The 15,292-nt window shown below is 40.1% G+C and overlaps 1 protein-coding gene across 5 annotated transcripts in view; it reads right to left on the reverse strand.

The window, feature by feature from the left end:
- Positions 1–2,260: 2,260 nt before the first annotated feature.
- The window catches only part of LOC132092645 (flavin-containing monooxygenase 5-like), a 40,097-nt gene continuing 27,065 nt past the window's right edge, over positions 2,261–15,292 (reverse strand). For all 5 annotated transcript variants that reach the window (XM_059498969.1, XM_059498966.1, XM_059498967.1 and 2 more), the window contains 5 exons: positions 6,105–6,247; positions 4,995–5,194; positions 3,602–3,957; positions 3,407–3,479; positions 2,261–2,691 (listed from right to left, as the gene is read on the reverse strand). In XM_059498969.1, the coding sequence (XP_059354952.1) occupies positions 2,322–2,691; positions 3,407–3,479; positions 3,602–3,957; positions 4,995–5,194; positions 6,105–6,247 (1,142 nt within the window). In that variant the 3' untranslated portion in view covers positions 2,261–2,321. The remainder of the gene's footprint in view (positions 2,692–3,406; positions 3,480–3,601; positions 3,958–4,994; positions 5,195–6,104; positions 6,248–15,292) is intronic.

The following is a 15,292-nucleotide window of genomic DNA, read 5'->3' on the forward strand; positions in this document are numbered from 1 at the left end:
GAGGTTCCTCCTCCAATCACAGCAACACGTTTAGCCATGATGATCCACAACAGTCAGACTTTGAGCAGATGATAGAAAAATAAGATTTAAAGTAATAGTTTATAAAAATGGTCATCAATTATGCATGCACTTGAAGTTCTAAACTCATATATTTTTTTCAGAAGCATGAAACCATCCACTAGTGTTATTTTCATCACATATCATTATGCAGTGTTTGATAGCTTTCTGTTGTCGAAATTAAATTATTTCTGTCATGCAATTTCAGTGAGAATTGTATATACCCTTACATACAATAAAATAACATTTCCACACTCTTTGCATAATTTTGAAAACTGAAAATGATGGTGATATTTACCTTTTTTTTAATCTCAAGCTTAAAATATACATTAACATGCTTTATGATTAGGCTATGTAGTAATTTACACCTTCCATCCCTGTGTTTTACCCTTTCAAAATGAAAAATACCACACATTACATATGTACATCCAAATTCACATTTATTTGATGCTGCCATGTTAAAAGATGTGTCTAAAAGGTTAGTTCACCTAAAATTGAAAAGTAGCCCATAAATTACTGAACATCCATGTGTTTGATCTTTCAAGCAATTAAATGGCACTCAGTAGGTGTTGCAGTGCATCAGTCAAAAAAAGTGAAATAAAAAGCGCCCATCTATAAAAAAAAGTCCTGCTTCTGTGTACGACAGTGAGCACAAACTAGATTAAATTATTATGTGTTAAATATGGTTATTTTTCTTACAAAAATTAATTGATTTGCTACAGGAGGACTTTGTTCAACTCCTGGGGCCATGATGTGAGACACTTTTTTTATGGATGGGTGCTTTTTATTTAATTTCTTTTGGACTGATGAACTGCAACACCCACTGATATTCATTAAACAGCTTGAAAGATTAAAGACACTTTTTTATATAATGCCAAATGGATTCTTCTGGAAGAAGAAAGTCATACACTCCTAGGATGATTTGAGAGTAAAGTTATTTATTGGCTAATTTTCATTTTTGGGTGAACTAAAGCCCCTTAAACGCCTCCAGACAGACACGGGTCATGATCTAAGAAGAAAATGGAGATTATTCCTGGGGAACTATTCATAGGATGTTGTCCATTAGTTCAAGTAACCACAAGACCATAGTTTTTGTGTTTTACGAGCTGCAAGAGCAGAAAAAAAAAAAACAGGATGAAAAACGTTTAGTTTACTAAGAATTGTCAAATAAGTTCTTGTCATACAATACTGTCACAATAAAAAGAAACAATATTTCACAATGGCACATTAACTTGTAGGTTTAATAATATTTCAAATCAAAGATTTTCGAGTATCAAAATCAGTCCAGTAACGTTCAGTTACATGTATTTGTGAACTCGACTTGCTAAAGCGCTGACAAGAACATATGAAATATATAAAGCATCCGATTTGAACAAGCAGCTCTGTCATCTTTAAGTAAACAACAAAGCCATGTTAGGTAAACACATACAACTGTTTCAATTGGCAATGTAGTTATGTTACTAAGTCTGTAGTGTGCCATCTTACCTTGTGTGAAACAAGAGACCGACCGCTGCATAAGTTCAGATGTTGGTCTGTTGTGTCGCTACGCCACACCCCTGCGTACACGTGAGCTTAAAGGGGGCGGGACTCATGTTCGTCACTCGATTTGGTCAGTGGTCAGGTGTTGCTTTATTTTTGCACGTATGCCCTAAGTCTTGATTTTTATTAAAGCTTTTTTCTTTTTGTTACATGAAAGTCTAGGTCACATTAAAACAATATTGGAAAAGTGTTAACCATGCTTTCATCATTTAAAAAAAATATGGGATGTCTGCTCCAGACCTTTAATACAAAACTATAAAAATCTACAATATGTAAAATAGTATTTATCTTTTTGTAATATACAAGTGTTTGAGAGTGAATCTAAATGCTATTTAGACATGGTAATAATCACCATCTCATCTCACAATCACAAAATACCAGCCCAGGCAGACTCACGCTTCTCCAACAACTGTTTTATTTCAAAGTATGTTGAGGGATCAAAATGCTTTAATTCTACAAAAACATAACTTCTATGATGATTGTCAAAACATATTAACGTATGACTATTTTCTGGATGAAAAGAAAAGGTGATTATTATGTCAGGAAATATGGCAGAGCACACTGATTTAAGATTAAAAAAATACACTTGTTTGAAAACAATGTTTGACAAGGACTAAATGATAATTTCTTATATGTATTATATAAGATAATGAACTCCAAGAATTAGATTAAAGTATAATTAGATGAAAGTGCAAACGCAAAACAGATAGTTATATCTATGGGGTCTAATCACTATTCAGAAACATTGGGATCATGTGCATTGCCAATAAAGCAATAATCAATGCAGCCCCTCCTGACAGGCCCAGCCAAAAAAATAAACTGAAGGATGGATGTTCTGGAATGGGCCTGGTCTTCATGGGTTTGGCCACACGATCCCACTGGGTAAGGATGGCCTGACGGGCGCCACTCCAGTGCCCCGGTCCATTCAGTCGAAACTGGTACGGAGAACACGGCCCGAAGAAAACCCTCAAACCAACAGCAGGGTCCCTCAGGAGCAGTGAAGCAATGTTGGGAGAGACGCCCACTTCTCTTGCTATTGCGTCTAGGTAAGGAATGTGGTCCACCTGAAGCGCAGCCAGCTTGGGAAAGGGGTAACTGTGAAGAGATAGATAATTAACTGTCAAAATAAAACTAGAGATGCACTGATCGATCAGTCAGGGATCGGAATCAGCCGATTTTCCTCATGATCGTTGACCAGCTGATAAGTCTCACTTATTTCCTGTTTCGAGCCAATCTTTTTGTTACCAGCGGCACAGGCAATAACGTCAGCCACGCATTATCGCTCTCTTCTCTCCAACGATCACTTCTCTCTCACACACGTCTCATTCACACTGGTTAAATAGTGCTTGTACTGCACATTATTTTATTAATTCCTACAGGTTTCGTGCTTACACCAAAAAAGCGCACATAACCACTGATCTATATTAGTGGAGCGCACAAGTTTTAAACAGCTTGTGAGCCAAAAAATACCATAATGAGTGGCTATCTGTGCTGAAACATTAAAATACATACAAAATTATGTCAAAATGCCCATTTTGGCAAGTATCCAGTTAAACACAGTCAGTTTTGGAACGTTAAATAGTTAAGAGAATGCATATTTTTTATTTTATTATTGACTTTTCAACTGCGTTGAAGAAAAGTCAATTTTTTTTGTATATTCTATCAATTATAATTCTTCGGGGGGAAAAAACGGTATTGGCAGATCACACTAACAAAAAATCGGAAATCAGAATCAGCCAAGAAAATTGCAATCGGTGCATCTCTAAATAAAACCTATTTGAAATGATCATTCAGGTGAATAAGTAATTACCTCTTTAAATTCGCTTGAACATCTTTCTCAATTGCTTTATCCATCTTTTCAGCCGGAGGAAGATGGTTCAGTCCTTGAAGAACAGTAACAGTTTTTTGTTTTGTTTTTTACCCATAATCACATAAAAATATGTTTCATATGATTCTTTATATGTACTTGACCATTTTGTTTTAATGACTTATGCTTGCTCATTACCTGCAATGACCCTGGTGGCCCAGCGTGCCTGTAGTTCTACAGCTGGCATGATCGACCCTTTGGTCTGAAACAGGCCCAGGATGGCCAGTGTTGGACGTTCTAGAGATGGAGGGAAGATTCTTCTGTAGAGTTTCAGATCTCCATTAGAACCAGAGCTTAAGGAGGTGGGGAGGAAGGGGAATCTATAATCATATCCTGTGCATAAGATCACTGCATCAATCTTCTCTTCCACAGTCCCATCATCAAAGACAATTGTCGAGCCTTGGATCTTCTGCACATTTGATTTCATCACCAGTTCCCCTAACAGAATGCGACCAGGGAGGTCATCGTTTATAACAACACGCTGGTCGAGGATCCTGGAATCAAAAATCAAGGGTAAAGGTCACTGTGAATCAGGAGTCATTTTAAAATTGTTGCAATGTCCAGCTTTACGATAAATAATTACACCTGTTGCACCAACTGAAATTACGATCGACGCAACTACGCCAGGCGTAGACAATGCTCGTCCACGCTGACACATTCTCCCGCAGTTATGATTAGCTGACACGACGTTCACGCCGCAATGGCTACAATTACTAATATAGAACTGAATTGCTCAAGACATAACATGTGAAGCCACCTCCTAACAAGTCCGCGTTTTTATATATGAAGTCTCCCTGCACATTCCCATGGCAGATTTCATCAAGGTTAAGTAAAATATAATAAATGTAATACAATGCTTCTCGCTAGAGTTATTTTTTATAGCTTAGGCTACAAACAAGTTTATGTGCAATTAATGTCTTTCCTGAGGTAAATTGTGACTTTACGTGATGTTGTGTTTTACTGGCATCTTTCTGTGGCTGAAAAAAACGTTTATAGTTTGTATTTTGTGAAAATAATTGAAAACAAAATCTAATTGAAAACAAAATGCCGATCTTTCATTTCTGATTAAAAGTAACAAAGCACAAAACTTATTGCGACTATTATATGGCAGGCACGCTACAAATAATAAATGTAATTAAAAACGTGAAATATTTCCAAGCATTTACACCGTCCTTCCAAGCAGATGTCAAATGGTTCAGTTTCTTTTAATAGTACGAGTTTATATGTAATATTTTTACTGCATAATTATAACATGCTGTACAGAAATATATTTTGTATTCAATTACTGTCAACAGTGTGGTAGGCTATAGGCTACATTCTACGCTTATCTGGACCGAAAAAGACCATAAACATTACAGTTCACGTCTGCAGTAAGAATTATCCTAACAGACATGAACCCTAAAAATCCAGCCTAGTCTTACGACCGGGTGTACGTCCAGTTGGTGCAACCAGCCCCCAGGGCTTTACTTTAATAATAAACAATGAAAAGAGTTTGGAAAGAGTCCTTGAGGATCATGGTTTGGCCCTTCACCTGTATACAGGCTGTAGTCCATACAGCTTGTGGTCATATCTCTTATTGAGGATTCTCTCCCAAATCAAGTTGAGCAGAGCTTGAGGCAGGATGCCGTAAATCAGATCTTGAGCTCGTGTCATCATCATCATATCTAGAGGAAGCCCTCTTTCAACCACGCGACCTATGACCCAAGCACCTTTCCGGGTACTCAGGAATGTCTAAGAAAGTGAGAAATAGGAAGACCAAAGCAAACTGAATTAGTGGATAGACGAGAGTGTATTTAAGCTTGTCAAAATAGGAGAATATTAATGAGACCCAAGAGATTAAGCGTATATTCAGAACTGAGGAAGTAAAAAGGAGTTAAAAATCAGCAAAATGGACACAGAGTTTGATGACAAATTGTGCACTGATTTAGCAGGGATACATGTAAAATCTTGGCCTGAAATTGCGATAATCTATTCTCACCAAATGTGACGTATAAACTAGTGAGCTTCTCAAAGCAAACCAAAATAATTAGGGTGGGACTTTGTCCATTTGGAATTGATTGGATTGCTGCCATTTAGTAATTGATGTATAACAAACTGCAATATTACATAAAAAATAAAAAAATTATTTCATGGGAAGTTTAATGTAAATTATTTACATATTATTGAACGTATATTTATTACTGAACTTTGTTATATTAACTTGCAGTTGGTTAAGTTAATATGGCATAATTTTAAACTTTTAAAATTATTAATAAAAAAAGAAGGACAAAAATAAAAAAAGGCTTGGATTCTTGAATGAAGAATACCTTCTGTATTATGAAGATGAATGCAATTTTTTTCTTGTTAGATAGATAGCTAGATTGCTAAATGAATTAATCATATAATTATTTTAATATTATGCTAATTATGATATTTAATTGTTTAATAGTGTTTAAACAAACTTTTTTGAAAATTATTTTTTTATTTTGTTGTCAGAAGGTTGCAATTATATATATTATTAATTATTAATGTGAATAATAAATTGAGTCATTAAAAATAGCACCTATTATTCAATCACATCATAAATAATTCTGACCTTGCCAAGAACTTAAAAATAGAGAAAAGATCAATATTAAATATTACACTATTAAATCTCGCTTGCCTTCTCACATGCTCTGCTGAGCTCCACAGCAATGTCTCCACCAGAATTCCCAATCCCAAGAACAACAACTCTCTTCCCAATATAAGGATCAGGGTCCCTATATTCCCAACTGTGAATTATTGTCCCTGGAAATGTGTCAATACCTGCAGCACACAAAATTATAGTAAAATTCATACAATATATTAATGTTTCCAAATACAGTACCCTCCACTTTCTGGAACCTAGACTTCAGTAATGCGATATATCACGATAATGAATATGCACGATATTGTTATCGTGGGCATTTCTAAATACCGCAAATAATTATATTACAAATTATTCTAAATTTGGAATGCATTTTAGGAATACTATTCCCATCAACTGGTCAAAATGCACAACACCGCTGTATGCTGCTTGAAAGACACTGTGCGCTCTGATGTAAACAAGCACGAAAGAGAAGCACTGTGAATGTTAATGGTTAACTAATGAGATTGTAAAGTGATACCTATGGGTCTTTATAGTTCTTTTGCACTTGAATCTGTGCAAAACTTTTAACTTTATTTTTCTTTATTGTTTTATTTTAAATGTTCAATTATTTTTGTTATTAGAAAAAAGTTATTTAACCTATTATATTATACTATATTTTGAGCACTTTTTAGAAACTAAATTTCAATACCGTGATAATACTGTTTACCGTGATAAAAGCATGAGCAAATAATCGCAACAGGAAAATTTGATACCGGCATATCCCTACTGGAACCCTTGGTAAATATCAGCAAAGGTGGCTGTGAACATAAATCTGCATTGTTTATCCCATTGATCTTTCATTCAAAAAAACTTTCATTGAAGTAAAGCAATTGAAAATGGGGGGAAATCTCTGTCAGGATTATGGACCTGTCTGTGTGTTTTTGCCCCTGTGACCCAGCTTCTGTCTCCCGTGGTGTGTTAATTTGATTTCAGTTGTGTCTAGTTTCTTCCCCATGTGTTACATGTCCCCGTTAATTTAGTCATTCCATACACCTATGTTTTCCCCATTATCCTTCCTTTAAAAACCCTATTCCTTTTAGTTCAATTTTGTCGGCTCTACCAGTCAAGTACGTGTGTCTTCCTCCTGTTCTCCATGTTGGATTTACCCTTGTGTTGGATTAATAAAGGCTCTTTTGCTTATTCTCCCATTCTGTTTCCAAGTTTTTTCTTTCCGTTGTGTACTATGGATCGCTACACCCGCCTGGAATTCCACCTCATCCTGCTGAAGCAGGGAGAGTATTCACTCGAGGGTCATACCAGACTGTTTCTGGCCATAGCCGATCTTACCACTTGCCTGAACGATGCGCTCTGCTTCGTTCTATGAAGCAAGCCTCAACCCCACGTGCAGAGAACCGTCATTTGAAGATGGCCCTCGAGCAGATTTCGTTGAGTGGATTCTGTTGAGAAACCAATCGCCATTCACCATTGGCCCCGAGGAGGATCTCGCTGAATCCACTCCAGCCCCAGTGCCCAGCCCACCATCTCCCCAGGGTGCAGAGCGTCAGCCTGAGCCCACCAATGATGTAGAGCCCATTACTGCCGCGATCAATGACATGCATGAAAAAAGGTCTTGGGTGAAAAAGGTGAGAAGGATATTACCCCTCTAGAGGGGTCCGGGGGCATGGTCCCCTGGAAGAAAATTTTAAATATTCCATATTTTAAAGCATCAATCTGATGCATTTTGATATGCTTTTTTTTGCCAACCTGGGGAGAGCTGGAGAAACTTAAATGGTTAGTTCACCCAAATAGCAAAATTATGTCATTAATAGCATATCCTCCTGTTGTTCCAAACCCGTAAGACCTCCGTTTATCTTTGGAACACAGTTTAAGATATTTTAGATTTAGTCCGAGAGCTCTCAGTCCCTCCATTGAAGCTGTGTGAACGGTATACTGTCCATGTCCAGAAAGTTAAGAAAAACATCAAAGTAGTCCATGTGACATCAGAGGCTAAGTTAGAATTTTATGAAGCATCGAAAATACATTTTGTTCCAAAAATAGCAATAACTACGACTTTATTCAGCATTGTCTTCTCTTTCGTGTCTGTTGTGAGAGAGAGTTCAAAACAAAGCAGTTTGTAATATCCAGTTCGCGAACGAATCATTCGATGTAACCGGATCTTTTTGACCCAATTCACCGAATTGAACTGAATCATTTTAAACGGTTCGCCTCTCCAATACGCATTAATCCACAAATGACTTAAGCTGATAACTTTTTTTTAATGTGGCTGACACTCCCTCTGAGTTCAATAAAAAACCAATATCCCGGAGTAATTCATGTACTCAAACAGTACACTGACTGAACTGCTGTGAAGAGAGAACTGAAGATGACCCCCGAGCCGAGTCAGATAACGAACAATAGACTGACTCGTTCACGAGTCAAGAACCGTTTCTGTCAGACGCGTCCGATTCGAGAACCGAGGAGCTGATGATACTGCGCATGTGTGATTCAGCATGAAGCAGACTGACACACAGAGCATATATTATAACTCGCCAAATTCAGTCAGGTAAATCGCCGAGGCCAGGCGTGCTTTCAGCTTCTGATGGTCTGCACTGGTGCTGCAAGGCCCTTCGCATTAATATTTCCATGCACTCGTGCTCCCTTCTGGCATGTGCACCTGTTCGCAATTCATTGAATCGCAGTTCACAGAATCTTGCGCTCCCTTCTGGCACGTGCACCTGTTCGCTGTTCACTGAATCGCAGTTCACTGAATGTTGCACTCCTTTCTGGCACGTGCACCTGTTCGCAGTTCACTGAAAATGAATACCCCCCCCCCCCCCCAAAAAAAGTCAATCATTTACATCAAAGTTTTAGAGCATTTATAAAGCAGAATTTTTCAAGTTTGTTGGAACATAAATGTAAACTTAAATATACATTTAAATAAAATAAATACCATTTTATAAACAAAAATCAATTAAACTGAAAAATATAAAAAATAAAATATATAAAAAATAAATAATAGTAGTGCTGTAAACACACTAGCATCCAGCAAAATTTGTGTTTGGTATAAATGACACAGAACACCTAAAGTGCATTCTAATTTCAAATTTACATCGTAGTCCGTTCATTATTAAAATAAAGTACAGACAACAAAACATATAAAAGGTTACACTGGTCAGTTTAAATAGACTGTAGTATAGCGGTCCACTCTGCTATTATGCCAAGGACGTTTTTTGCTCATGTAAAGAGTATGATCTTTTCCGTCTAGTTTACATTAATAAAATTATATATATTATAGTTTAACATTCAGAACATCAAACCATGCTTCCGAACAAATGTCATTCACCGTTCTGGGCAGCTCCAGGACAGCTGTCTCTCTGAGCACAGTGCTGTCTGTGAGCGAGGCGGAGTAACGTAGAATGCTGCAGTGTTTGTTAGAGCTGCCAACTTCTCCACCCCATTTACAGAGTGAAATTCTCTGACTACCTTTATCTCCCAGGACTGTTGTTGAATCTTCCAAAAGTTTTTGCTTGTTGGCTCTCCACCTCGGGCTCCTCCTCCACCTCCTTTGGTCGGCCCCTTGGAGTCGGCGGCCATTCAGCCCACCCTTCCACCCGCTCCTGCCTCCTCCACCGCTGTCGTCTTGTAGCCCCTCTATTAACCCTCAGCCCACCATTTATGTGGTGCTAGCCCCATGGGACTGCCATGTTCCAGCATTGCCGTGGTTGGAGTCTCCCTCACCCCAGCCTTTGAGGTCCAAACTCGGCCCTTATTCCCAGCGGCTCCACCTCTGCCTCTAGCTCCCTCGCCTCCACCGTCAACCATCGATCCATCAGCTCCAACCAGGCTCCCTCGTCCCTCCGGCTCCACCTTGGTCGGGCATAGACCCTCCATCGCCTCTGGACTTCTCTCCACTCGCACTAGTCGCATCGTCCCACCAGCTCCATTGGGCTCCTGTCTCCTGCCAGCTCCACCTTGGTCCTCGGTAGCTCTGGCTCTGAAGTGGATCTCTGGATCTTCGCCTCCACCTTGGTCGCCAGAACCCTTGGCTCCACCATAGCCCCCCAGATCCTCGGTATTCCACTGGCTTGTTGGCTCTCCACCTCGGGCTCCTCCTCCACCTCTGTTGGTCGGCCCCTTGGAGTTGGCGGCCATTCCTCGTCCATGGCTCATGCAACCGTGGGCCGTCATTATGGCTGTGGCCTGGGTCCAGCTGGACTCGTTCTGCTTCAAGCTTCTCCAGTCTCCTCCTTACATGGTCTGTCTGCAGGACCTCACCCAGGGGTCCGTCCTCCACCGGAGCCTCCTGCCAAGCTCCCACCTATGCCTCCTCCTGTTATTGCCTAGGGTGCGAGGACGCACCTTCCAAGAGGGGGGCAAGATGTCAGGATTATGGACCAGTGTGTTTTTGCCCCTGTGACCCAGTTTCTGTCTTTCATGGTTTGTTAATTGGTTTTCAGGTGTGTCTAGTTTCTTCCCCATGTTCCATGTCCCCGCTAATTTTAGTCATGCCATACACCTGTGTTTTCCCCATTATCCTGCCTTTATAAAACTTAGTCCTTTCAATTAAGTTTTTTTTTCGGGTCTACCAGTCAAGTATGCGTGTCTTCCTCCTGTACTTCATGTTAGATATACCCGTGTTGGATTAATAAAGACTCTTTTGATTATTCTCGGCTCCGTTTTCCTTCCGGCAGCACATTGTGACAATCTCATTGTGAAATAAAAAAATGTGGAAAAGTTGTCTTGTGTCCTTGTCAACCCAAGTACCCTATAAGGTCCCCGTGGTCATTTCAAATGAATCGGAACAATCTGTAACAATTCCATCACTTAATATTATTGCTGAAGCTGCAACAGTGCCACAGATACTCTCCCATCGTGTCATATTTGACTGTTCAAAGAACGCAGATAATTTAGATTTACATTTTGACTTTGGCGATTCTCCCATTCCTCCGGATTGGAGGGACAGGGTCATCGAAAAACTCAGAGCTATGCCGGAAGTGTTTTCTCAACATGATTTGGACTTTGGTCGTACGGATCGAGTAAAGCATCATATCCGTCTTCATGATGAGACTTCATTCAAACAGTGTGCACGTCCTATCCATCTAAATGATATTGAAGCAGTCCGCAATCATTTGCAGGATTTGTTAGCGACGGGAGTAATAAGAGAATCGGAGTCCCCATTTTCTTCACCGATTGTAGTCATCCGGAAGAAGAATGGTGATGTTCGCCTTTGCATCGATTATCGTAAATTGAATCTGCAAACGATAAAAGATGCTTACGCGTTACCAAATTTAGAAGAATCCTTCTCTTCACTCACTGGTTCATGTTGGTTTAGTGTACTTGATCTAAAGTCCGGATATTATCAGATCGACATGGAAAAGGAAGATAAGGCTAAAACTGCATTTGTTACCCCTCTTGGGTTTTGGGAATTTAATAGGATGCCTCAAGGCGTGACAAATGCACCAAGTACCTTTCAGCGCCTTATGGAGAAATGCATGGGTGATTTACATTTGAAAGAGGTTCTAGTATTTCTGGATGATCTTATTGTCTTCTCTAATTCCCTAGAAGAGCATGAGAGTCGTCTACTGAGAGTGCTTCATCGACTCCGAGACTATGGATTGAAATTGTCGCCGGAGAAGTGTAAGTTTTTCCAATCTTCAGTGCGTTATCTTGGCCATGTGGTCTCTGAACACGGAGTAGAAACGGATCCGGAGAAAATAAGTGCTTTAAAATCCTGGCCAGTTCCTCGAACATTAAAAGAGCTGCGCTCGTTTCTTGGATTTGCGGGTTATTACCGCAGATTCATAAATGGCTATGCTGCCCTGGTCAAGCCTTTGAATGATTTGATGAAAGGTTACATCCCTGTTCGTCGTAATCACAGTAAACATCCCGCTGCTGTTAAGAGACTGGATGCAAAACAACTCTTCAATGAGAGATGGACAGCTCAATGTCAATCTGCTTTCGACACCTTAATTGACAAGTTGACAACTGCCCCGGTGCTCGGATTTGCTAATCCCAGTCAACCATACATCTTGCATACAGATGCCAGCACCATCGGCCTCGGAGCTGCGCTATATCAGGAGCAAGAGGGAAAGCTTCGTGTTATAGCTTATGCAAGCCGTGGGTTGTCCTCCAGTGAAGCGAGGTATCCAGCCCATAAACTCGAATTTTGGGCTTTGAAATGGAGTGTAACTGAGAAATTTCATGACTATCTCTATGGTGCCAGCTTTATTGTCATTACAGATAACAACCCGCTGACATACATCTTGACATCTGCCAAGTTAGATGCTGCTAGTCACCGATGGCTGGCTGCATTGTCCACTTATGACTTTAAATTGCAATATCGTGCTGGTAGCCAAAATAGAGATGCTGATGCTCTCTCCAGAAGGCCACATCTTCAGTCACCTGATACTTGAACAACATTCATTAGGAAAACAGTGTCAATAATGCAAAAATGATAGTTAAAGGCAGTTCATCATTGGATTCAGTTATGTCATCTCTGTTCAGTTAAATAGTGTCTGTGCATTTATTTGCAATCAAGTCAATGATATCGCTGTAGATGAAGTGTCCCCAACTAAGCAAGCCAGAGGCGACAGCGGCAAGGAACCGAAACTCCATCGGTGACAGAATGGAGAAAAAAACCTTGGGAGAAACCAGGCTCAGTTGGGGGGCCAGTTCTCCTCTGACCAGACGAAACCAGTAGTTCAATTCCAGGCTGCAGCAAAGTCAGATTGTGCAGAAGAATCATCTGTTTCCTGTGGTCTTGTCCTGGTGCTCCTCTGAGACAAGGTCTTTACAGGGGATCTGTATCTGGGGCTCTAGTTGTCCTGGTCTCCACTGTCTTTCAGGGATGTAGAGGTCCTTTCTAGGTGCTGATCCAGCATCTGGTCTGGATACATACTGGATCCGGGTGACTGCAGTGACCCTCTGATCTGGACACAGACTGGATCTGGTGGCCACGGTGACCTCGGAACAAAAGAGAAACAGACAAATATTAGCGTAGATGCCATTCTTCTAATGATGTAGCAAGTACATAGGGTGTTATGGGAAGTGTTTCCGGTTCCGGTTTACCTAATTAATGCAGCCTAAAAATCCTTTAACAGATTTGGATAATAAAAGCATATTAGTATGTTATGTGTATGCCAGGTTAAAGAGATGGGTCTTTAATCTAGATTTAAACTGCAAGAGTGTGTCTGCCTCCCGAACAATGTTAGGTAGGTTATTCCAGAGTTTGGCACCAAATAGGAAAAGGATCTGCCGCCTGCAGTTGATTTTGATATTCTAGGTATTATCAAATTTCCTGAGTTTTGAGAACGTAGCGGACGTAGAGGATTATAAAGTAAAAGGAGCTCATTCAAATACTGAGGTGCTAAACCATTCAGGGCTTTATAAGTAATAAGCAATATTTTAAAATCTATGCGATGCTTGATAGGGAGCCAGTGCAGTGTTGACAGGACCGGGCTAATATGGTCATACTTCCTGGTTCTAGTAAGAACTCTTGCTGCTGCATTTTGGACTAGCTGTAGTTTGTTTACTAAGCGTGCAGAACAACCACCCAATAAAGCATTACAATAATCTAACCTTGAGGACATAAATGCATGGATTAACATTTCTGCATTTGACATTGAGAGCATAGGTCGTAATTTAGATATATTTTTGAGATGGAAAAATGCAGTTTTACAAATGCTAGAAACGTGGCTTTCTAAGGAAAGATTGCGATCAAATAGCACACCTAGGTTCCTAACTGATGACGAAGAATTGACAGAGCAACCATCAAGTCTTAGACAGTGTTCTAGGTTATTACAAGCAGAGTTTTTAGGTCCTATAATTAACACCTCTGTTTTTTCAGAATTTAGCAGTAAGAAATTACTCGTCATCCAGTTTTTTATATCGACTATGCAATCCATTAGTTTTTCAAATTGGTGTGTTTCACCGGGCTGCGAAGAAATATAGAGCTGAGTATCATCAGCATAACAGTGAAAGCTAACACCATGTTTCCTGATGATATCTCCCAAGGGTAACATATAAAGCGTGAAGAGTAGCGGCCCTAGTACTGAGCCTTGAGGTACTCCATACTGCACTTGTGATCGATAGGATACATCTTCATTCACTGCTACGAACTGATGGCGGTCATATAAGTACGATTTAAACCATGCTAATGCACTTCAACTGATGCCAACAAAGTGTTCAAGTCTATGCAAAAGAATGTTGTGGTCAATTGTGTCAAACGGAACTGTTCCTCAGGGGGTCTATAGTGCACTGTCTGATGTGATACTGTAGCTGACGGCTGAATGGTTGCAATTTTATCTCTAATAGTATCGATTTTAGAAGTAAAGTAGTTCATAAAGTCATTACTGCTGTGGTGTTGGGAAATGTCAACACTTGTTGAGGCTTTATTTTTCGTTAATTTAGCCACTGTATTGAATAAATACCTGGGGTTATGTTTGTTTTCTTCTAAAATAGAAGAAAAGTAATCGGATCTAGCAGTTTTTAATGCAAATGCAGTTTTTAGATGTGGTAGCAGCCATTTGCCACAGTGCTCTCCTAAGAACTCGAAGCATTGATGATTCAGCTGTGAGCAGCATCACCCTGGTAGAAACTATGAGCATGTCTGCTACCGTCATTCCTGACTCCTATTCCAGTGAGTCCCAGGGGTTACCTGTGGTTCCATCGTTGTCTCTGTTGGATCTCAAGGAGAAGCAGAGATTAGACCCTGTGTTGAGAGAAGTTATTCACCAACTTGAAACGGGTGAAAAGGTTCCTTCTACTGCCAGAGCTGAACTTCCAGATCTTCCGCTTCTGTTGCCTGAATGGAATCATCTTGAGCTTCAAGATGATGTCCTGTACAGAAGACGGCAGGATGATGAACATGTGTCTTTCCAGCTTGTGTTGCCAGAAGCATTACGCCCTGTGGTTCTAAGCAGCCTCCATAATGATATGGGTCACATGGGCGTGGAAAGAACACTTGACCTGGTCCGATCTCGTTTTTTCTGGCCACGTATGTCTGCAGATGTCGAAGCCAGGATTAAGACCTGCGATCGTTGCATTCGACGGAAAGCTTTGCCAGAACGAGCAGCACCCTTAGTAAATATCCAGACCAGTCGACCACTTGAGCTGTTATGTATGGACTATCTATCGCTTGAACCTGATAAGAGTAATACCAAAGATATCTTGGTCCTTACTGATCATTTCACTAAGTACGCCATGGCTTTTCCAACTGCCAATCAACAGGCGAAGACTGTTGC

Source organism: Carassius carassius, chromosome 18 (genome assembly GCF_963082965.1).
Source record: "Carassius carassius chromosome 18, fCarCar2.1, whole genome shotgun sequence".
NCBI lineage: Eukaryota > Metazoa > Chordata > Actinopteri > Cypriniformes > Cyprinidae > Carassius > Carassius carassius.